Source organism: Falco biarmicus, chromosome 4 (assembly GCF_023638135.1).
Source record: "Falco biarmicus isolate bFalBia1 chromosome 4, bFalBia1.pri, whole genome shotgun sequence".
Lineage (NCBI taxonomy): Eukaryota > Metazoa > Chordata > Aves > Falconiformes > Falconidae > Falco > Falco biarmicus.
Window position 1 is genome coordinate 55,224,118 of NC_079291.1, and position 24,672 is coordinate 55,248,789.

The window sequence follows — 24,672 nt, forward strand, 5'->3', positions numbered from 1 at the left end:
CCAGGCCATAGAAATAAATCTTTGAAGGTGATGCTGACAGTGTAGAGGAGGAGGGTTGGCCAAAGAGCTTTCTGTGGCAAAGTTGTATTTTTGACTTAGTATTGTGTTTTTTTCTATGTTCCCAAATACTGTATCGCAAGCCACTGTCCAGGTGAAAATTGAGTGGTTAGCCTCGTCCCGTGGACTGTATTGCATTACCTGGGATGTGAAGCCTTTCAGTAGAAGCTGAGCGTGAATAAGGGGCAAAAAACCAGTGTGAGCACTTCCAGTCATTGTTGAAGAGTATTTTTCAGATAAGAAAATACTATAACTTGATGGACCTGAGGGTGGACTTGTACCCTCTTTGACACTGTGTTAGTATCACTCAAGTAGTTAGTTACGTTGTTTTGCCTCTTTGCTGGCTGAAGTTGTCAGACAAGTACACAAAACCAGTGATTAATTCCTTGTATGAGATCTGCCTTACAGCCTCTGATGCAGAAGAAGCACTACCTGAAATCCTACTGATGTGAGGGAGTAGCAGAGCAGGCATGTTATAAACTTGTCTTATTGCAGCTAGATCATCAGGCTTACCTCTCCCTCATACACTGTAGTTGTGACTCTTCAGGTTTTTTTCCCCTCTCTTGGAGATCTGCCAGGATTTGGGCAGCCAGAGAGCTTGCCATGCTGCTTATAGAAATATGGTCTTGTTTATATTGGGCTAGTAACTGTTGCCTCATTCCTTACATTTTCACATCAAAAGCGTTTGAGAGTCATCAGCTCATAAACACGTTTAGACCAAGGGAGTAAAGTGTGGGCTGCCCAGTTTTTATGCAATACAAAGGTCACAGCAGAGGGCTGATGGTTTGCCTGGCACAACAAAGACCGGTTGTGCTACTCCTGGTAGTCTTACTTTGTAAGAAATATTGAAATGCAAGTGTTTAGCCTCTAAGAGAGAAGTCTTGGGGTAACTTTTGTGCCTTTTTACTCTAGCGGTGAGAACAGAGACTATTCTAGAGTGACTTTGTCATATTTGCTCAAATTGTGAAGATGTATATGCTGTTACCCTTTGAAAATGGGAAACTTTTTCCGCTTTACCAGGGACCCATTGAGAAGCCACTCCGTGCCTTGCAATTTCATACCTGGAACATGCGAGTATGTGGGTATATGAGTTTGACCTTCTGTGGTGGTACTTCAGCTGTTCTTACCAATTTGCTAAGACTGAATGCCTTCCTCTTACAAACTTCCTTCAACTACGTATCAAACTTTGTATTTTGTTATGCTAGGAAGGGTTACTGTTTCTCAGTGATTGCCTAAAAGATTTGGTTTTGCTACTGTAGTCCGCATGACTGGCGGTTTTGAGGCTTGTGTTCCTCTATATTTTGTAGCCCTTAAAAATCATAATGAGACAACATTGGGAATTTGTCAACTTATCCAGTGAAAATGAAGATGAATGTTCGAGGTCACCTTTGAGCATCCATCTATCAGGAATCAGAGATGATGGAAGTGCTAAGTATCACCTGGGTCTGATACTGCTTCTGTTGGAGCTCTGTGCCAAAAGATGAAAGGACCTTCTTCCTTTCTATTCTGATCTGATAAAATAGACATTACTTGGGGTTAAATTAGCGCCTTTTCAGGCAAGTAAAGCTAACGCCCTGGTGTTGGTTAGTACAGTGAAAGATGAGGCAAGAGAGGTACACGTTTATCATCTTGCCCTTGCATGACAACCATAGCACAGAAGTTCTGGTAGACCTTCTAACACTGTCCATGCTACTAGTCCTTTGTATCATCCTCTTGCTTGGTACTGGCACATCTGAAGGTGTTCCATAATTATGTTTGTTCTGTTGCCTTCCGGCTTTTCCAAGTTAAGTTTGGCATTGAGGCAATAGTGCCAAGTCCTGTATCAGCACAGCAGCATTATCTACTGGACTCAGCACTGACCGTTTAGCGCTAGGAACTGACACGGCTCTTCTCTCTCAGCACCTTGTCAAGGACAAGAACCTTTTCGCAAGCCAAATGAAACAAGTGATTGCAACAGTAGCAGTCATCCTTCTTACCTTATGGGGCAGTCCTGGAAGACAAGTTTGAAACCCACTGGTCACTTATGTATGTAGTTAAAGTTTCCATAACATAGTGTTAGGTAAAACAAAATAAAAGGAGAGGGGTGTGCACACAATGACTTTTTGGCAACAAGCTCATCCTCACTTTTCCTTTCAGATGCTTCCCTCATTCACAGATGTTTACATCGGAGAGCATTTCTGCAAGGAATTGTAAGATTACTGGTCTGGTATTGCATAATGAGGACTGTCCCTTTCAGTATTGTCAGTGAGGAAAACCTTCTTCTGTAGTCTGGTAAAATCCTCTGTCTGCTACCACCATTACTGGTGTCACTGCCCTGTAATCAAGCAATTTTGGACCTCAATGACCATAAGGGACAAGGTTTTCCAAACATTCTACTACCTGAAAAGCAGGACTTCCTATGTATGGGTCTAACTCTCCCTTTCTTGGTAATGACTGTTATATTGGAAGAGGCTATGTCCTCCTTAAGACTTACAGTGGAAACATTTGAATGGTCTACAGAAGTGATGACCTCTGGAAGTCCTGACTAACCTAAATTAGTCTGTTCTTTTATTCAGCATATTCACAGTAGGTGTAATGAGTTCCTGTAGTAAGAAAACCTTCTGTTTTGCTCGCTGTAGTGTGATAGCAGCTGTTGTTGACATGATCTATGATACCTGTAGGATTTCAGCTACTGTGTTCCTTTGCTTTAGTATGGCCTTTCAGCTTAAGGGGCAGAATGTTGGAGAAGACAAGTAGTCACATGAAGTGGTATTCCTCATCTAATTCTAAATGTCTAGACTTCTTATAGTAGTGAGGGGAGGACATGGCATCTATGGGATACAACTTAATCCCTGTCTATGGCTGGTGAGTCATGCCACAGAAATGCCCGTTTCCCCTGGTTGGCTGTGAAGAGGTGCAGTAAATATGGAAGCTAAGCATATGTATCAGAACAACCTCTGAATTTGGGCAGATAAATCCCATTTTTAATGGTTTGTTGTGTTTGTTAGCACCACTGCGTGGTTAATAAGAACACAAGTGCTTTGTTTAAAGAATGTTTGCATATGGTGTTGAACAGCAACAATCTACAGGATCTGGCTGACAGAGAATGGTTTTGTGAAGATCAGGCCAGGCTGACACTCAGGTTGGGAGAAGGAGCAATGCTGGCAGGGCTGAGAAGTAATAGTGCTGGTGGAAGCCCAAAGATGAGACATGGTAGAGATCTTCAAAGGCTACAAACTATGTAATCTGAAAGGAAGGTCCTTGTGGGTGTTCTCTGCATGAACACTGATGAAACATCTAAATGTGCTGGGCAGAAGCCCAGCTCCACACCCCAGTGCTTTGGCCGGCCATCAAGCAGTACTTTGGGCAGCTGAAACTGGTAAGCCACAGAAACTAAAGGGAAGTATGGGCAGATGAATGTATGTTTGTGCTTGCAAGCGGTTTTAGCAAATAAGAACATAGTTGGTTTTTTGCTTTGAAATTACCTTACATAAATAAGAGACAAATATTAGCATTAACAACTGGTGGCATTGTTGTTTTATTTAAAAGGTAACTGTATCATGCTTTCTACTGTAAAACTGAAGAAAACAACAGGAATGTAACTTAAGGTGTGGTCTGGGAGGACAGCCCAGATGGATGAGATTTAAGTATTTACGAAATTTCAGTGATTTATTGTATCAAATGTTTAATATCCTAATACCCAAGCTGAACTCTTTTTATGAAGGATTTAAGTCTGAGCTATCTCAGTAGCTTCTTCTGTTCAGCAGCCCTCAGTTTTTCCAAAATCTCTCTTTTAAAGCTGGACAATATGGCATCTAACTGAAGATTCTTGAGATTCTTAGAGGCAAATAACTTGCAAATAAATCAGTGGAAGCAGGGCAAGAACTGGTCCTTTGAGGAAACTTGCTTTTCCTTCTGGATTGTCTACAAGTTCAGCTTCTTTAGTATATCTTGGAATTGTCTCTCTTGAAGTATCATTTCTGAACCTGACATAATACCTCGTTTTACCATCTTGCCCATCTGAACATTGTGCTAGGCAGTGGTCTTTGCTGCTGCTTCTTTCTCAGACACAGCAACAGCAAGAATTTGGAGGTTGCCTGAAGTCCTGTAGCTGATTCTCCATGTCTTTTCTGCTGTGGGCATGCTTCTTTTCCAGGTTATCAGTTACAGAGTTTGTAAACTTGCTTGAGTTTCGTTGGATGATTTACTCTCTGGAAGAAAGCTGTTTTCCCTCTGGCTTTAACAGATGAGCTGTTAATATCTTGTTCTGATATAGCTTGAACATCTTACTGTTGTGGAAGACTTGGTATGTAAGTTGACAGTGACCATTGACTCATGTGATAGCTATTATTATGGAAAGATATCAAAGCTGAAGGCTCTCAGCTTCAGGCAGTTTGACTGTACTGTCCTATTTTTTGATGAAGAATGGTTAGAACTACTTTTTGCCCCAAGGTGGAGTTAGTCTGTGTGAACTCACTTCTGTCTCCTGTCTGCTCCCTAAATAGCTCGCTGTTGTTAGCTTTTGCTGCATTAATTCTAAGTGTGATGCTGTTATGTGGGAGCACTTCTGTCTCTGCCTGGAGGGTTTTCTTGTGGTTTCAGCCTTCCCTATGAGTTAGCATGCTCCTGTGGTGGATTTGGTAATATTTGTTTTACCTGACTCCTCCTTGTGTCAGTGAGGTGGCTAAATACCTCTGGGACTTTTCTGTTTAACCATTTTCTAGATAAATACCGTGGTGTGTATTTTACGATCTTATCTGTGGTCCCAGGTATTTTTTTTCCCCCCATACAACTTCTTCAGTTTTAATGCAGTTTAGGGGGGTGGGGGTTGTTAGATCGTTATTTTTGTTCACTGGTAATATGACAGAAGCATCTATAAAAGTCAGGAGGCAGCTTTGGGAACTGTCATCTGCTGAGGTCGGGAGGGTAGATGTGCTTCTCATGGTCAGGGAGAAAGCAGTTGTGCTGCACAGAGGTAGCAAGAAATACAGATTGCTTTCAGAAGTCTAATCTTAAAGTTTGGAGTTAATCTACAGTAGGATAATGCCATGTATTTGAAACATCCACTGTAAACTACTGAAGCGTAGACAGAGGTGATGTGTTCTGGTGTAGAGTAGAACTACTAACTTTTAGAAATTTAAACTGCTACTTTGTAACACTAAGTAGAGTGTAAATAGAGGTTTTGTCAAATATCATGTAACACTGGCTGTCCTATGCAGGGCTTTGCAAACTTTTCCAAGCAGGTTGCAGCTGACAATGGCAGACTTACTGGTTTGTGGAGGGGGGTGGTTCTGGCTACGTTTTTGTTTGCCCCTACTTTTTGGATGCTGATTCCACTGACTGTGAAAGCCTTTTATTCCTGAATAGTATGTTGTGGAGAGGAGCCCCATGGGACATAATTTAAAGTAGACTCTTAAGATACCACTATGTAATCATGGTCTGTTCAGGTTGCAATCGTCAAGCAATTGCTACTTCTGTGTTATTTGGACCAAGGACCAATTTTATGGATGTGAATATACAGATTGGCTATGTCCGGTTTTGTGCCAGGTCAAGACCTGGACAAAAACTATCACTTCTGTATTTTGTTTTTCAAGTGAATGCTATTTAGAGATGTGGGCAGGACAGGAATAATAAACATGCTCAAGCATATCACAAGGAGATCAGGATTTTGAGGTGTACTAGAGCCTGGCTGCTTCATGCTTTGGAGAACTAGTGTTTGCCGGAAAGTTCTTCTTTTCTTTTGAGAATGACACTATAACCTTATAACCTCTGATTCAGAAATAAGGGAGGATTAATTCATTTAAAAAAAGAAAAGATTTTGTTACGTTTCTTAAGCAGCAAAATAGGCTAGCTAGTCCTTCTAACTTCCAGTTGTATCTAAAGTAATTAAACAATCCCTTTTAATTTGTATAAATCGTGAGTCTTAAGAGCTGGAGAGGAAATAAGACTACTACTGTTTCGGTCCTTTTTTTTTTTTTTAAGACAACTGTTGCTATAGTGAACATTAACTAGAATATAGCACAGTCTTCAAATATTAAGCTATATCTGTAAACTGGACAATTGTGATAATTATTTTCATTACAGGTTTATTCAATGTCATGATTTGGGGGTATACCTTCTGTGGATAATATCAAACAGGATAAAATTGGACGTTAGCGAGCATAGCTTTTCAGTTGTATTACCTTGCTTCTTCATGAGAGGCTTTCACAGAAAACGTTCACATAATAAAACAAAACCAGATGTAGTTTTGCTAAGCTTTTTTCTAAGCTTTTTAACCACTTTAGAAGTAAAAGGCTTAAGGTTTTTTTTGTTTGGTGTGTGTGGGGTTTATTCTGTTTTGAATACCAGCTACCTGTTTATACTGCATTTTTTCTTAGTAACTGGGTAAACCCTTCTGTGTCTGGTATGCTAAATGAAGACCAAAGATTTGTTTAGTTGTTCGTTCTTTTCACAGGTGAAAAAAGCCTTTTTTGCTTTGGTGGCAAACGGTGTGAGAGCAGCTCCACTGTGGGAAAGTAAAAAACAGAGTTTTGTAGGTAAGTAGTTCTAACATTATTCAGGATCTCACATCCTAGAGATACACAGGCAAAGAGGGTTTGTTTTTCCCTCTTGTGAAGAGTGAAATGTTGCCAGCTTGCACAGTTTTGAAACTATGTGCTTTGTTTTTGAAACTGTTTTGAAACTATGAAAATAGTGCTTCGAGAATCACGATGATTCCTTTAGGTCCTGATGTTCTGAAATTTGGTCGCTTTGCATTTCACTGCGTATTTAAGAATGAACATAAGGGTCACAAACAGGAAATTTGAAAATAGGAACTATAAAAAGAAGAATTTAATGTTACAGTATCCTAATGTGCATGTGATACCAAGCATGTCTTTCTCTGTACATTGTCAGTAAGTCGCATTGAGAAATCTTTAAATACCAGAACTGATGTTGAATGCTACAGATACATCCCATATTGGGAGGAACAACATTAGATGAATGTATTGCTTTTAAAAAAGTCATGTAATTAATTGCCGCAACATCTCAGTTGCAGTTAGAAAACAAGGTCATAGTGGCAGTTAGAAATACTGTTATATGTACTTCTTGTGAGCTGGTATGTAGACTGAGGATTCTTGGAAATTAATACTTGATACTTTATAAGCATTTGTTGAAATATTTTAAATCCAAGGGGGGATGAGCAGCAGGTTCATTCAATGCATCATAGGAATGCTGTGTGTCTTTTTTTATATTTCATTTTCTGTCTGTAACTAAGCTCTATGACTATAAAGCTGACCTCCAGATTAATTTTTCCTTTCCCCAATTCTTAGTTGTTTTAGTTTAGATGCAAGAGTATTAAACAGTGGAGCAATTGCGTCTCCTCAAATTTAGAACTTGAAAGCTCAAAAAAATTAATGTTTCCAGGTAACTAAACTCATCATCCATTTTATATTTAGTTTGGTGTTGGTGGATAAAATCTATATGCTATGGATGTATTATCTCGTTTTTTAAAATAGTCACATTTCAATACAGACATTGAGGATTACCATGGAAATAATTGAATGAAGTTCTTTAATGAGTAATATTCAAGAAAATGGATTATACTGTTCATTCATTTGAGGCTGAGAATCTACCTGACTTGGCAAATACATAATGGGATTGTGTCGTATTCAATAAGAAAATGAAAGGCAAGCATAGATTTCCAACCTTTAAAGATGTTTTAAACCCCCTCTTTTCTTTCCATGCTTTTGGGGGTGGATGCAGTCTGGATTCATGGTTTTCTTTGAGTCAGATTTAAAGAGGAGAAGCACATAAGTTACAATTTTGAATATTAATTCAGACGTGTGTGTTTATTTTGAAGTATTGTGTCAGAATGAAAGTGAATATACACAGTTTTGGAATTACACTGTTGATTAGTCCAATACAAATAGTATGTTACGTGGATTTAATGGTTATGATGTTATATATTGTGACTATAAATAGAGAAAATAACTGGAAGTTCTATGTTAAGCATATATCTGAAGAACTTATGTTATATATATCACTTGTTACAGGAATGTTAACAATTACAGATTTCATTAACATACTGCATAGATACTACAAGTCTCCAATGGTAAGTATGATTTTAAGCTATATATATTTTTATCATTGGCCATAGAGTACAGAGACTGAAATATCAAACTGAAAGATTGATGATGATTGTTGTTGTTATTTAAGTTGGAAGCTTAGATAAGTCATGGGTATACTCACTGTGGCGGGGGCTTTGAAAGAAAAGATGACTTTGTGAGCAAGGCAATAGAATGGCCTGGATACTTGGGTTCAGTTCCCAGCTTCAGCCATGAAGATCCTATGAGCTTGGGCAGGTAACATAATCTGTCTGCTTCAGTTATACATGCATAAACACGAGGAATTTCCTTAATGAGTTCTACCATTTATTGCACTTTGTGTGGTGCTTACCATAATGATAGCCTTCATTTTAGATACTAGACTTACTTAGTGTTGCAACTAAGGAATAATGAGTGTGTGATGAAGGCTTAAAGTACTTGCTAACAACTAGATATGATATAAAAAGTATGAAGGGAAATACTTGATTATTCATCATTGTATTTATTTGTGTTCAGGTTGTTTGAAAGCACATGTTTCAGTAGTAATCAAAGCCCTATATAAATGGCAAATAACAACCAAGAAGCATTTGGGGAGGATGTCTTTAATTTACATGAGAAAGTTTGTTATATTTAAAAACCAAGTATGTAGCTATGTGTGGTTCACATGTTTATATAGTTATCTTTGTCTCATAACAATGATAGAGCTATTCTGAAAGCAGTATGTGGAGTTAAGCAGAATGCTAGCCTACACAGACTTGGATGCACTGAAAGGTTACTCTGTTCTTGGAGTGATGGTGTGGAATAAACAAGTTAAACTAGTTACATGTATGCATATATTTTAGTTACATGGCTGAGTTGCACAATCAGTTGGAGATCTGTTGACTTTAAATAACTATAATTTAAAATTCCCATTGGCAGTCAGTTGCTGAAATTCTTTAGCTTGCATGTTCATACAAACATTTACATCCCTTTCTTGTTCCTGTCAAATCACAATTCCCCCTCTACCTATTAAAGCATATGTACTGTGTTTTACTAGCTAAACGGAACAAGAAAAGTTGGATGAAGCAGAAGTCTGATGTTAGGCTTCTCAAAGCTCACATTAAGTTTTAAAAATGATAGTGAAATTCTTGTCAGATGCCAGTAGTGTTATGCACTATCCTTTCTTCTTGTTGAATTATTTACTTTATTTTTTTTTTCCCTGGGGATTTGCAAGGGGTGGGGTGGAAGCAAATGAAAAGTGGTTGCACACTGGTAACTTCCTTAAAATGATTTCCATACTATAATGACCCTCAACCTCAGTACTACCAAGTTTTTCATGTAACTTTACCTACGGTCTGACTGTTGTCACTTGTGTTTACATTGCCTAACATCCTATTCCATAGGTTGTGCTTAAAATGGCAGCAGTAAGGAGGAATAGCTGAGAAGTGACAACATTTGACTTAAGTGATTGATGCAGTCTTCTATTTTAAAAAAAAAATAAATTCCGTCAGGGAATGCTCTACTCTTAATAGGTAAAATTATGCTGAAAATACAATTCTTAAGTATTTTAGTGATTCTTTCTGAATGCATCACAACACATACCGTGTGAAGCATGTTGCTGTTTGTGTACTAGGTAATACCTTTAAATGATTCATGAGGAACATCCAGGTAGTGTCTCCCTATAGGGTGGTCCAAAAACTAGGCTTAGCCTCACCTCATCAGCATCTAAAGCGGTCTCCTGTTCTCCTTGTCACTTCAGTAATTCTTCTGAACTGCATTCCACTGCCTTAACTGCCTTTTTTGTCAAGTGCCCTAAAAGATTATTTAACTTATATGTATCTTTCATGTCAGCCAAAAATGGTGTATTTGAGTAGTCCCTTATATCAATTCAAGATTCCCTTATACTCTTCAAAGGATGAGTTAATAATTCCAGAGAGTAATCCAAGTGTAGTCTTCTTTAGCTCAAATATAAATGTAGTAGACTTTGTGGAGACTTCTACTCCTCGTTTATAAACTCTTCAGCTTCAGCAGAGGTACCTGCTGGAGAAGAGCCACATAAGGGATGACAGGCACCTCTGCCCTTGGCTGCAGCAAATGCAATCAGTATTGCAAGTGGCTGGCATGCAGGTCAATACCTTTAGAGAAAGGTAGCTTTCACATCTGAAACATATTTAGAAAACATGAGCAAGATGGAAGGAGCTACTGTAGGGAGGTTATACATTCTTTTGACAAAGAACTTTGTGAAGTAGCTGCTGAACAGCAGGAAGTTGGTGATCTGACAGTATCTTTTTTGGGGTTTGGTTTAAACTTCAAAGACTGGACTTTTGAGGACAGTTTGGTATCGCTGATCTGATCTGGTGGTAAGCTGCCGTCAAAAGGTACAGACTTGCTGCATCCTTTGAGCAGTATCATTTGCTTGTCCTTTTTGTGAGCCGTGTAAGGAAGCTAAACCAGCAGAAAACTAACGATGTTTTTGTAACTTATTTTTGCCTGTTTGGTTCCTGGGACCAGCTGAACACCGGACAGACGGGCAACATTGCTAGCACAGGAGAAATGCTGGGAGCGTGCATGGCTTAGATGCAGTGTCTGAAAACATTTGGAGAATGTAACATCAGTAAAAGATGAAACTTGGGGTAGGGGGAATACAGTGATGGTTCTTCTAATTGAACTGAGCACTAAACCACATGCTTTTGCTTGTTTGTAATCAAGTAACAGTAAAATTCATCTCTGTTAGCATTAAGAAGTCACATGATCGGACTAAGCTTTTTACTGGTTTGGATGTGTGAGGAATCATCGGAGGGTTTATTCTTATGTGATTGTTTTAAGGTGAGATGAATTACAGAAGAGATCTAGACTACAAAGCTGGGCAGGTTGAAAGATCTTTCCTGTCCCCTGAAATGACAGGTCCAGTATGGTACTCTGGATTGAGCAGGATTGCACCCTTGTTACTGCCAAAAAATGTTATTCTGGACTGTTCTTACTTTGTTAGGTTGCCTGCAATTAAATGTAAGGAAATTATTCAGAAATTTATAGTATTGCTGATGATGTTGGATTTAAAGTTAAACCTTCAAGCTAAACTTTCAATCTACCCATTGTAGGTTCAGATTTATGAATTGGAGGAGCACAAGATAGAAACCTGGAGGGGTAAGAATTTTTACTAATTGGTTGATAATTTGATGTTCTAATGTCTTTCAGTACAGTGGATTTTTATTTAATCATAGACTTACATTATCTCTCTGCCTAATTTTTAATGAAAGCAGAAATAGTAAAAGCTTGTCCGTCAGATAGGTCCTGCTGCTTATTTCTCTATTTGAAACAGTACATGGACTATGTACTAGCTTGCCACTTGTTCATGATTAGTGCCATCTTGTTCTTTAAGAAAGAGAAAGAAACTGGATTAAGGCAGCGTGTATGGTTGTAGAGTCGATGAGTAGATGTGGAATGGAAATATGTCTGAGCCAGGATGCAGAATGAATAGATGACCCTACGTACTGGGGGAACTGATGGATGACGAGCCGCAAGCTGTGCCCGGGTGAACTGCATGATGCGACTAGAAATTCATACAACATGCTGAGTGTGAACAGAAGTGCTGAACGCAGGGAGGAAGCTTTATGTGAAAAATAGACTAGATGCCATGGAATAATAAATACTTCATGTAGCAATACTCACAGAAAAGGAACTGGTAAAGAGTTTGCTGCTGTTGCAGTGACCCCTGGTGGTAATCAGTGTAGTCTAACTTGTAAAACTTGTCTTTTTAATGTCAATATAGAGGAATGTGCTTAAGTGGTAGAATAACTAAAGTAACTGTATATATCGCTGTCTTTTTTCTACTTAATTTTGTATGAATTCATAAAATGCTTTCATAAAAAAGCTAATGCTTTTATATAAAGTGGTAATGCTCTATTAATTTTCTATATGCAGAGCTTTATTTACAAGAGACATTTAAACCTTTAGTGAACATCTCCCCAGATGCAAGGTAGGATTTTGCTTTTCAGTCTGCTTAACTAACTGCATCTCAACACTGAATTTAAGATTCCGTTATATAATAAGAAACAATTTATGTTGTAAACTGGAGTACAATAATGAAGGACTGTCTTTTAATACAATCAGAGGTATGGAATCTTTTTTTAATTGCAAGTGAGGACTTTTTTTAATTATCCAGAGAGGAGAATTTTTAGTTAAACTTTTTTTCATTTATCAATGTAACTGTTCTGGTAAATGAACTAGACAGGGATCAAAATTAATTGCTCCAAAACATGCAAAAAAGGCAACATGATGACCCTTCACGCTAGCTTGCAAGTCATGTTTGTTTCATGAAAATCCAAAACTGTACAGAGCCTTTCAGTTTGTTTTCAGTTACTATGATTGCTGAGAACTTATGGTACGTTTCAATGCGAGTAACTTTCCTTAACTAAAGGAAACACAATACGCGTGTTTTGTTCTGCTATACTACAATGTTGTGTTTCTTAAAATATAAATGACTCTCCTCTTCTTCTTGATGGAATTTGAAAGAAAGAGTTTTTAAACTGCCATTAGACCTTATTTACCAAATGTAACTTGAGAGAGGCTTTAGTCTGATCACTTAACAACTCGAGCATTACTCAGTGGCTGAACCAGAGTGAAGTTCTGACTCTTGCTTTCAGTTTGTGGAACAGGATTGCTTATGCCCTATCAAAGCAAACTGGTGAAGGGAACTGTAGTGATTACCTCAAAGTAATGATATGCTGTATCCTCAGTGGAATTGCCGTTAAGTCAAGAATAAGTCATTCAGTTAAGTCATAAGGAATGTATTTTGAATGGGAGCTGGTTGCAAAGAATATTAAGACAACAAAATAGTGTAATTGTTTTCAGTCAAAGGTGCAGCAAGAGAAGTATTGCAATAAAGATGAGGCAGTAGGACATGTATAAAAGGACATCTTTTTCAACTTAAGACCTGATCCACAAATACACTTGGGTTCTGTGACAGACTGCAGCGCTCGGGTGTAATTAAATGCTTGCTCCAGGAGCGTAACCTACAGTGCGATGGGGGGAATCTTGACTCCACGTGTATCAAATGGGGATAGTTCATCCCTGTAGTAGACTTGGGACATATGGTTTATTGTGTATGGAAAGAAGCCTACTTCAACAAGTAGGTGTTTATCAACATTTTGCTAACTTTATTACTGATTTATTGCAATTGGTCAGCTGTTTTATCATAGTCTTACTAGGACCAAGGGGGGAAAAACTTTACTTGCAAGAAGAGCAGACTTGCACAAGTTGGAGTATTGCTAAATTGTAGTCTGCAGTGTCTGGAGGAGTGTTTCAGATCATCTGAGAACAACTTTTTGCCAATCTCCAATGATAATTCAGTAAAATTATAGTTGTTTCTGCTTAACTGCATATATGCAGTTATCCATAAAAATGTTCCTCCTAGAAAATGTCATAGAAATTTGGGATTGAGGTGCAACAAGTGCAAGAACACTCAGTTTTTCACTGTGTGTCTCAACAGAAATATCAATTCTGAGTGCAGGGAAACTGCAAGCACAGCACTCACTGGAAAACAGTTTACACTTGTGAAGAAATATTTCTGCTTTACTTTCTACCACAAGAAGTCACTTTCTGTCACATTTTCTTACTGCTTTTCAATGCTCATGAGCATATCATTGTTGTGTTTTACTGGCTGCAGAAGTTAATTTAAAATCCTTTAACTTCTCTTTTTCTATAGCGTTAAAGGTAATGCAAATAATTACTCATATGTACTTCATGGGGGGTTGTAAATATGTGTATGTATCACTTGACATTATTCATTGTCAGCTAGAATTCATTTAAAAAAAATAATGTTTTTTTCCACAGCCTTTTTGATGCTGTATATTCATTGATCAAAAACAAAATCCACAGATTGCCAGTTATAGATCCAGTCAGTGGAAATGCACTTTATATACTTACTCATAAAAGAATCCTCAAGTTCCTCCAGCTTTTTGTAAGTATCAGAAGTTATGCTTTGCTTAACAGATTCCCCCCTGCCAGTAGACATCTTTAATGTTAAGTAATTTAGGTCTTAGTACAGAAACTTCTTGTTGAACTTTGATATTCATTGTGTCTGTGTGTATCTTTTTTACATAACAGAGAAATTAAAGGTTGATGTAGGACCTGTGCAATACCTTTGCTTTGCTTTAGTCATGTAAAGAAACCTAAACACCAAGATCTTGTCTTGGCTATTTGAGTAATTTGCTGTCCATTCTGGAAGCTCTGTTCGGCTTCAGAAGCTTGTTTATGTGAAAAGAAAAATGAACTGTCTCCCAGAGACAAGATTATCATTACTCACTGTAGCCTATATTAGTCACAGGAATGAATAGGAGGCCAAACAAAGCAACAAGAGTTCAAAGTAAGCATTCAGCATATAGTATGTTTTGCTGTGTTCTCTAGTTTCAGTGGGGATGACATAGCTTAGGATCAAAAGCCTCCAGTGATGAGTTGCTACAAAAATAAATAAATGAGCAAAAAACTTAGTTACATAGTTTTAATTTAGTTCTTCGTTGAACAGAAGTAATGCTTCTAGACTGGAGCTTGTTTTGGCTTTACGTTAATCTAATAGCAGATTACTGTAACAGGCCGTAACCGTCATTTGGAGTCTGTAGATGGATGAGTGAGTAGAGATTTCCTTATATAGCAGTGACATGGAAACATGGCATGTGCAGAAAAATACACTTAAATGTATTCATTCTGACTTTCCTAGATGTCAGAGATGCCAAAGCCTGCCTTTATGAAGAAGAATTTGGATGAACTTGGGATAGGAACCTACCACAACATTGCCTTCATACATCCAGACACTCCTATCATAAAAGCCTTGAATATATTTGTAGAGAGAAGGATATCGGCATTACCTGTTGTGGATGAGTCAGGTGTGTGTTGGTCTTCTGCATACAAAAAGTGTGGTAAGATAAACGGTGTTGAGCCCTGGGTTGATGATGAGGGGAGAGGGGGTGGCGGGGAGGAGAAAGAGTAAAAAAAATAAATTAAAAAGAAAAAGAAAGATGGGGGAGGGAATATAAAGAAATATTTATGCAAGATGTAGGTTGATAGGCTTGGAAGAACTTCATGGTTTGGTAGGTTGGTTGGGTTTTTTTCCATCTCTCCTACTTGACATGTCTGTTTTCTTCCTGTGTAATTATAAGATAACAAATGAAAGCAGGAAGCAAGAAAACTAATTTTGTATTTGAAGCACTTTCTTAACTTTTCTTTTTTCTTTTTTAGGAAAAGTTGTAGATATTTATTCCAAATTTGATGTAATAGTAAGTATATATCTTAAATTATTAAATATTTTATATGCATTAACATTTTGAAAATTAATTTGTTAGTATATCAATTTTGGCTGTTTTGTTCCTAAGTTAACAGACTGAATAAAACAGATTCAATTCATCTCACACAGCATTTCTTTATTATTTATTTAAGCTATCCTTAGTAATACTACTTGCACACAGGCATCTACTGCTCTGGATTTTACCCAAAAGAGGGCATAGGCTTTTTGTGTTTCTTTCTGGTTCTGAGACAGGATTTTCTTCTCCCAGCCACTGCCATTACACATTCTGTTTCCAAAGAGAATGCACATTTCCTCATGCAGTCTGGGTACTTTGTACAACTTGACCTTCTCAGTGAGTTAAAACTACTTGGCCCATTCTCTTGTATGAGTCTCTGACTCCAGAGTATTACATCTGTATTCCTTCTAGTTTAGATCTAATTCAGGCCAGTCTCTCTGGTTTTCCCTCGAGAGTGCAACAGTGTAGTCAGATTCATGCCATGATTTGCCAGCCTCGAGGGCAAGGGCTCTTCTATTCTTGTGGTCTTCAGAAACTTGAAAAATACTTAGGTTTTTTTATCCCTGTCTCCTCCCAGCTGTATGCACCTGCCTTCTGGTTGGATAGCTACATTTTTTTTTTTGGAGATTTAAGTGCTTATTCCACCAGCTTGCTAGTGTTAATGAAGAATCCAGATGTCGGAAACACTGCATAAAATGCATTCAGAAATATGGAGTACAGTCCCAAATGGAAATAATTTAAGCTTATAAATATCTCTGGCAGCAAACAGTGCTCTTAATACTGAAAATTTTGCGGTGTCACTGTTCTTGCCTGTCTCTTCTAGACGTTTGTCATCTTGTTCTTTCTCTACGGTGTAAGATCCCTTTCTGCCATAAAAGCTGGTCAGGGAATAGGTATAGCTGTAGTGACAGTGATCGAACATGTCAAAGACAATGAAATTTCACAGTGTTCAGTGTTTCAATTTATTTTGTAACTGCGTTAGACTTGGAGGCAGGGTGTTTCCTTTATTTCCCCGTCTTTTTCATAAAGACACCGAAAGTATGAGGGTTCCTTATGCTTTTGACTACTTTTCTCATTAAAACTATAGGAATTTTAGAGATGCTGGATCATTTATTTGGAAAATGTATGTACTACGATCAGGAAAAAAAACCAACCAAACACCACAACAGAAGCATTGTGTGCTCCCAGCTAGTAACACGGGAAAGAGTTAGGGCAGCTATTGATTATTTGAGATTTTCCTCACGTACACTAGTTTGCTTATTAAATGGGGGAAAGAGTTTTGATTCTTAAAAGATAATCAGTCACCTCTGAGGCTTCCAGTTTTTCATCAGTCTGCTTTAACCTGTTCTTAAAAGAAATTATTTAATTAAAATATTTTTAAAAAAAATAAAATATTACTCTGAAATGTATAATCTGATCTTCCAATAAACATAGAATTTGCAAGATTGAACGGGTGATTTTTAACTTTAAACCATGCGGCTACCATACTTAGTTAAAGCACTGGTTTAAGCTATGCCTGTATATACGTCTGGCTAAGTTGATAGATTCATTTTAATAGAGTTCTGAATTAATTTTCAGGTTCTTGATGGGGAGAAACCTGGGAATGGTGTGATGGTATACAAATAGCTCTGTATTACACTAGTTACTGTATGTAGGGTGACTTCAGTTTGCAGAGGCTTTTTATGTTCTCCTAATGCCCTTCATTAGGAATTACTTAAATGAATTAACTAAAACTGCTTGCATCTACATGATAATCTCAAACCTATCTTGTCACGTTCCGTGTAATTCAATCCGATCACAAGTATATTCTAGCCAAAAGTTAATTCAATTTTATTACTTGATCCAGTGATCTAATTTTAAAGGTCTGTCTTTGTTCTTCCTTCAGTGCTTCCATATGTAAAATCAATAGGCCAGGATGTGCAAACACTACCAAAATACTGCTGTGGTCTGGCCTACAAAGAAAGCTTTTGCTGGTCTGGACAAAGTCTTCTTGCTACAAGCATATTTCTGTGCTTACAATGAAAGTTGAGGATATCAGCTTTCAAACTCTTTTAATCTTACTTTTAGTGGTCACGGTGGGGTTTCATTTATATTATTTTTATAGTACTTAGTAAAATACACACAAACTGTTGTCAAATGGCAGCGCCAGCTTGGTCCAGGAGAGGGAGTTTGAGCCCACAAATAAGACAGGTGAAGAAAACCTTTAATTTGCTCTCTGCTTAGATCTCCACTATGATCTACTTCATGGGTGGTGTTCAGAGCAGTTGGTGTCCTCCCCTATCCTGTGAAAAGCAAACAAAAAATAAAGTATATTCTGAAATCTGCAGCCCTTCCATCTTTACTATCTTTACATTTTCTAATCATGGCAAAAGCAGCATGAGTGACATCTAGGCAGTATCGGATAGCAAAGTGAGGAGATTTTCATTGGCCTAATGAATATCACAGAACACTTTTATCAATTAACCCAGTCTGTCATATGGTGTTTAACATAACTGCATGCTTGGCTATTCCCAGAAACTGAAGAGCATCTGCTTTGTTTAATATGTGACTTGGAACAGACTCAATTTACACCAGAAATGTGTATCTACTTGATGCCAAAATATTTATTTTATTGAGTACTTTATTACTAAGTACCGAGATGTGTTACATGCCTTGGGGTCTTTGTTTATTTGTTTGTTTCAGAATCTTGCTGCTGAAAAAACATATAATAACCTAGATATCACGGTGACGCAAGCGCTACAGCACCGTTCTCAGTATTTTGAAGGTGTTGTAAAGTGTAGTATGCTTGAAACACTGGAGACCATTGTGGATAGAATAGTGAAGGCTGAGGTGAGTTCACTTTCTGGTTTTCCCTTCACTGTAAGTTAAAAGTGTTATTACCAAACTAATAAACAGTACAAAATTATCCTTTCTAAGTTATTTTGGTGATTTGGCAAAAGTATTTTTTTTCGTAACTACATGCGTTAGGTATCAGTTTGCTTTATAGACTTTGTTTATAGATGCTTACAGGGACATGCAAAATATTGTACAGTACATCTGTAATAATACTCGGTTATTTGTTTCTGGTTTATGACATCAACAGAAGTGAACGCAAAGCTTTTCTGAAAGAATCAAGTTTCTTCCAAACCTGCCATAAGTTTTGCAGACAGATAATTCTTTAAGCTCCAGCTTATAGCTAGGTTGATTGGCCTGTTGTTCAGGAACTATAATGGGTACAATTAGTTAATGCATATGGAATCCTGTACTGCTATCATACAAATGCTGTGAAACAGGGACCAAAAATAATTTTTTGTTAAGAAGTCTGCACTAACTGCTCTTGTAAATGATTTATCTGTGTGCTTTCCATTCTTTTGGTGCTGTTTATCTTGGGAACTTTCTTGTACGTGGAGGTGAACGAGTACATAGGTCTTCGTCCCCTGTTATACCTCTCTGCAGAAGAAAACCAGTATTACCAGTTTCAGTTATTTTTAAGGTGTGATTAACTCCCTTTAGATGCTTTAACTTCTTGAATTACAAGATTTTTGGGTTTTTTCCATCTTGAGAGCTGTAACCATGCATATACTTGATATGAGTAACACTTCTACTTTGTTCAAATAACCTCCATTAGGCAATTTTTCCGTGTAACTTTCTGCATTTGCTTGAGCTTCTTCCCGAATTGAACCATTTTAGCATTGCTGATATAAAGATTTCAAATTTGGATAATTCTATTACTATTTTAAGAAGGTTTAGACATTTGGGTTTTAAGAACAACTCCTACCCTTTGGTTCAGTCTAAACATAGTCAGATTATATGTAAAAATGAGTCAGTCAAAACTACGAGCTATTTTTAGCTGCCAGACAAGTGCTTCATCTTGCTGGAAGTGAAACAAATGACACAATTACATTGCCCATTTTTCTTTAATTCATTACACTGGGAGAAGAATAAATGATTAAACATGTGCATATAGAAAAACTAATAACCCCATCTAAAATATCACCAACATAGTTTCATCAAAAAGAAAATGCCACAGCATTTTTCTCTCCTTCCCTCTCTTTTCTTTCCTCCCAGTGTCAGGTGGGTATGACTGTTTAAATAATTCAGAGCTCGTCTTCTATCTGACTAGCAACAAAGTGATTGACCTCAACCGTAAATTAACATATCTATTATATTAAGACTGGTGCAGCTTTCTTGCTGTCATCTCTGAGAAGATGAGCAAAATTCTTTTCACTTTCTTCTCCGTTGCATGTGATCATTTGAACTTACCGAAGTGAATTCTCTCTTCACTATTAAGAAGTGAGCATGTCATAGGCTCTCAACTTTTGACAGACGCCCTTTTTGAATCGCTTATGAGCTGGTTCAGCCGTGATGTTTAGGTTTTCCAGCTCCGCTTGCAGTGGGCGCTGGCACCAGGACTGACACTGGGGCGATTCCCTGGTTCTAGAGAAGTCGTTCACTGCTGTAGCCTGCTCTGACTGAGGAGCCCCAGGATGCAGGAGTATCCACCTGCTTTCCCTACAGTTAGGACAAAAGTTTTGTAGTATAAAATGTTTCAAACAGTAGGTTTGTAAGCATGAGCTTGTTATTTGAAAATACAGTCTCACTGTTGATAAACCTTTCTTCCAAGTTGTGGCCTTGTGTATACTGCAGTGAGTTTGCACAGGTAAGTTAAATCTTTTTTTTCTGTTGTAAAACCAACCTGGTACTCGGTTTCAATTATGTAGCCCTATGAGAAAAATTGTTGAAACGAACCTGTGCCTCTCTTTGTTGAGAAAGTATTTTTCAGAAGGAAGCGAAGCCTCATGTTGTTACTGTATCTTAATTTTTGAGATTGCAGGTGGAGCTGGGCAGAGCCTGTAAGTTGGCAAAAGGTGTTTGATGCGAGTGCTGCTTTTTGAGAGCAGAAGTATTTTAAAGACCTAGATCTTGACTTTACTGTAGTCACTTCAGATCTGATTTTGTTGCCATGTCAGATAGCTGTGTGCTTTTTGAAAATGCACTAGTTTTCATTTCTGTAGGGTAAGCATGTTTGTATTGCTATGTGAGAATGGTATTGCCAACATTTCGAACCTTTTCTTTTTTTTTTCTAAGGTTATCTTTTTGGTTTTTTTGGCTTTAGCTATTACTTTAAATCAGGCAGATATCTCTCAAAATGTTTTCCCTGCTGGCAGGTTCATCGTTTGGTGGTAGTGAATGAAGCAGATAGCATTGTGGGTATCATCTCCCTTTCTGACATTCTACAAGCTTTGGTACTCACACCTGCAGGTATGGATGTTGCCTTCTGACCTTTGCCATAAGTCATTTGGTAGTATGTACACCCTGCTGGTTTTAATTCATTTGACGGTGACAAACTTTTGATTTTCAACTTTGATAACTGTTTGATCATAGTTCTTAAATACGCTATTCGTTTCTTCCCAGAAAAAAGCTCACAAAATATTAACTGTCAGTCTTTTGTTCACTGAGGAATGCATGTAGAACCTTCATGAACATCATAGCTGTTCATGTATCTTCTTTGCAGAAAAAAGTCTTGATTACTGTTTTAACAGGGAAAAAAAAAACAGGATGAAGTTGAATGTTGCATGTATAGGCAACGTCTACAACAGGGCACCTTCCCCACCGTCCTGAATTTCTGTGCTGCGGCCAAGTGCTGCCAGTGTGGGTGCAGCTGTGCCTTCCAGTAGCTCTGCAAAGCCACCCCTTGGGAGCCCTGCGGCTGGCCAGCGCTGCGGCGGGTTTTGGTCAGCACAGTTATGTCACAGAGGGCACCCCAGACCGCCAGAATCATTCCAGTAGAAATCTCCAGTTTACTACCAAACAGGATCAGGTTGCTCACAAGCGTATCCAACGATAGGTTTATTTCTGCTACTTCTATGTTGGTTGGTAGAGGGGGGGTTAGTCTGGGGGGTGGATTTTTGTTGTTTGGTTGGGAGTTTTATACATTTTGCCCAAGTTACTAACCTCCTTTATGTTCTTAATTGTAACTTCACTTTGACCACATAAATTACTTCAGTGTCACAAGAACTAAAGCAAAACCCTCTTTTGGCTTGGTGAGGAAGACAAAAAATGTCTCTGATTACAGTTTTGCATAAAAAAAACCAACAAAAAAAACCCCAACAAAAATGGACTAAGCAAATGGAGCTGGATACATCCTTCAGAAAAGAAAGTCTAAATGTGAGCTTAACAGTGATCTTACTTGCACAGATAGGTAACATAATGTAAAAGTGTTTCTCCTCTGTAGATTTTAAAAAAGCTAATGCAGCTTTTTGAAATAGTAAGATTTCTCAGTGATACTGCTGGAGGTATTATATCAGTGCATCCAGTTCCTTTTAATGACCTGGAAGAGCAGGTAACCCAGCTTTCTGGGAAGGACGAGTATGAGAAATGAGCCCAAAGGCTTGGCTCAGATGGGCTCATTGCCTAGGAGGAGAATGGAGGGATATATCCCCAGAGATGTAAAGAGACAGGCAGACGGTGCCTCTCCAGGCAGAGGAGATAGTTTTCCTCATGACTAGAAGGTAGAATGATCCAAGGAGAGTAGAACTTACCATTAATGGAGCAAAACTTAGAACGGATAAATCTGGATACTGGCAGACGAAGAGCTTTGTTACACCAGAATTGCGTGGACACTTAAGCAGCAGCTGTGTGGGCTGACATAACAGTGCTCTGTAATTAAAAGAGCAGTTCCTGCTCCGGTCCCCCGGGCCGTGTGCTCCTGGTGTTTAGCGTGTGGTAGCACCCACACTCGGATCCCTCTGTGAGCTGCTTTAACTCATTGATCTAACAGGAAACTGAGCCAGCAAAAAGCTGCAGTGTTCTGTCGGTTTGGCGCACTGAACTGGCTCACAGAAGGGTCTAGCACTGAGTACAGGGGTTAGAGCAGCAGCGGGGGCAGGATTACACCACTGGAAGAGATGAGGTGAGGGAAGGCGTTTTTAGGAGCAGCAGTTAGGTGTTAAGGTGCAGGTCTGCAGGCAACTGCCCGATTTTAGATTGGGATTTGTCTTAGGAGGTGAGGATGTCAGCAATGTAGATCCAGTTTGTAGAATCCAGAGTATGATTTACCTCTTAAAACCAGATGTGTGTGAAAAACCAGATAGCTCATGCCCTAAAAGAGTCCATTTTTCTTCACAGACTAGAAAGGAAAATGTATTGAATGGCAGGAATTAAGAGCAGCCCACATTAGGGGGAAAAAGTATCAGCTGTGATGTGAAAACCAGATGTATTGAAGAATGCCTCTTTTAGTGTTTGATTATACATTACAAGTGGTAACTCCAGGTTGCTGGCAAGAGATTCTTGCTCTCTAGAGTCGGTTGCTGAAGCCAAACTCACCGTAGGGTTCGGTCGTTGCCCAGCGTGTGGCCAGTTTGAGCACTTGGAGAAGAGGCAAGATGCTACGCGGTGCTGCTGAGCAGGTCTCGGATCCCTGCTGTAAGCCAGACCTGCCTCTGAGCCAGGGAAAGTGGGCCCATCAGCGCAGCGCAGTTAAACTGAATCCCGACGCTGTTTGTTCTCAAGCAGGACTTCATTTTTTGAGGTTATTACTGTGATTAAGCTTGGCTTCTAAGCTGATGGGCGGGTTTGGGGTGCGGCTTTTTGGTTGGGCTTTTTTTAAAACAAATTCTTGTGCTAGGGAGTACCTTCAAAGCTGCTTTCAGTAACATCCCAGAAGAGTTACTTCGACTACCTTGCCTTGAAGTTAGAAGCAGCAATGGTCTGGAGGCCTTTCTCGCTCCACTTTAATTAGCGTTTAGCAATGCTGCAGTATATTCTTGATGTCCAGTACTAAGATTCTGATAACGTGGTCAGACAGTTCCAGCATTCAGAGGGAGCGGCGCGTCCCAGGAGCTGGGTGCTGTGCGCATAAGGAAATCACACGTGCTTTCCTCTTCTATTAACAGGTGCCAAACAAAAGGAGAATGAAAGTGAATGACTGCTGTGAATGTATACGCGTTTGTAGGAGAACCTGAACAAAGCTTCTGGGTCAAGTTTGTCTCAAGAACAGAGACTGCAATAGAACAGAGCAGGATGGTTGAGAATGTGTTTTGGGACTTAGTGATGGATGATGAGTCTATTCCCCCCAGTGATGTCGCAAAAAAAAAAGCAGCATGACAAAAAGCTTATGTTAAAATGTAGGCTCGTATTTCAAAACGTCTTCAAAACATTTGCTGGAAGACTTCACATGATGTCCTTCATTAAAATGCACTGTATTCTAAAACTTTTTCATTTTGTATTTGACAGAAGTCACTGGTCAGCAATGGATATATGTGACATAAGGCAAGTGTATGGCATATTCATATCATAGTGCCTTATGTCAAAATACAGCAATATGTCATCACTGTTGCCCATCACTGTCAAAGGAAGTATTGTGTTAAAAGAGACACTGTATTTGAATGTGAAAGTCTTTAAACCTAAAACCAAATCAGTTTCAGTTCTCATTAGATTTGTCATAAAAGCTGTAATTTGAATATCGGTAGACTTCTTTAAAACTTCAATGACAGTTTTGTGTTAAATGTTGCATTCTGAACTGAGATGTAAAACAAGACTGATTTTAAAAACAGCTTTATTTATTTTTACTTTCATGACAATTTTTTACACATCTTTGGTGGATAGCTAAAATTTCACCATATCCATTAATAAACTGTTGATTGTTATACAAACGAGTGGTAGATTTTCTCATTATTTAAGACCTTGGAGTGGCAGAAGCTGTGGCTTGTTGATCGGTCAGTGTTACCTGAGCTGAAGATTTCAGAACCATGGATCGAGCGTGCTCTGATCTGTCACACACGGGCACCATGGCGGAATCAAGGTGCCAGAGAATAACATTTTCAGCTGTACTAAAGTGTAAAATGACGTTTGTACAACAAAACCAGAACTTTTTATTGTATATGACTTGTACAGAAGTGGAGGACTGAGGAAAGCCTGTGGGGTGTTTGCTAATGTAAATGTGCTGTAAAGTCTGGAGATGAGACTTTTATAATTGTAGATTCTTGTAGATGGAAGAAATTAAACCCTACAACATCAGTTTGGTTTTAGCGGTTCTTGCCAAGTTCCTTTGCATGTGTAAATGTACGTGCATTTCAATGAGTGTAATCTAGGTATAGAAGCATTCTTTCTTCCCTTTGACTTCAAAGGTGGCTTGTGCCCGTGGAACAATGAGGCAGTATTTCTTTTTAGAGTGTTTCCACCCGGAATACTGCACTGGAATAATGCAGTACATTGAGCCATTATTTTTTCATTTATAAATACTGAGGTAAAAGGTTGACAGTTTTCAGTTTGCTTATAAAATGTGAGGTTTTTAACAG

The 24,672-nt window shown here is 38.5% G+C and overlaps 1 protein-coding gene across 5 annotated transcripts in view; it reads left to right on the top strand.

Moving 5' to 3' along the window:
* The window catches only part of PRKAG2 (protein kinase AMP-activated non-catalytic subunit gamma 2), a 222,620-nt gene extending 198,593 nt beyond the window's left edge, over positions 1-24,027 (top strand). For all 5 annotated transcript variants that reach the window (XM_056338754.1, XM_056338755.1, XM_056338756.1 and 2 more), the window contains 10 exons: positions 6,491-6,572; positions 8,070-8,128; positions 11,198-11,243; positions 12,021-12,075; positions 13,932-14,058; positions 14,815-14,980; positions 15,333-15,370; positions 18,077-18,223; positions 20,542-20,635; positions 23,269-24,027. In XM_056338754.1, coding sequence (XP_056194729.1) covers positions 6,491-6,572; positions 8,070-8,128; positions 11,198-11,243; positions 12,021-12,075; positions 13,932-14,058; positions 14,815-14,980; positions 15,333-15,370; positions 18,077-18,223; positions 20,542-20,635; positions 23,269-23,300 — 846 coding nt within the window. In that variant the 3' untranslated portion in view covers positions 23,301-24,027. The remainder of the gene's footprint in view (positions 1-6,490; positions 6,573-8,069; positions 8,129-11,197; positions 11,244-12,020; positions 12,076-13,931; positions 14,059-14,814; positions 14,981-15,332; positions 15,371-18,076; positions 18,224-20,541; positions 20,636-23,268) is intronic.
* The last annotated feature ends 645 nt before the right edge of the window (positions 24,028-24,672 follow it).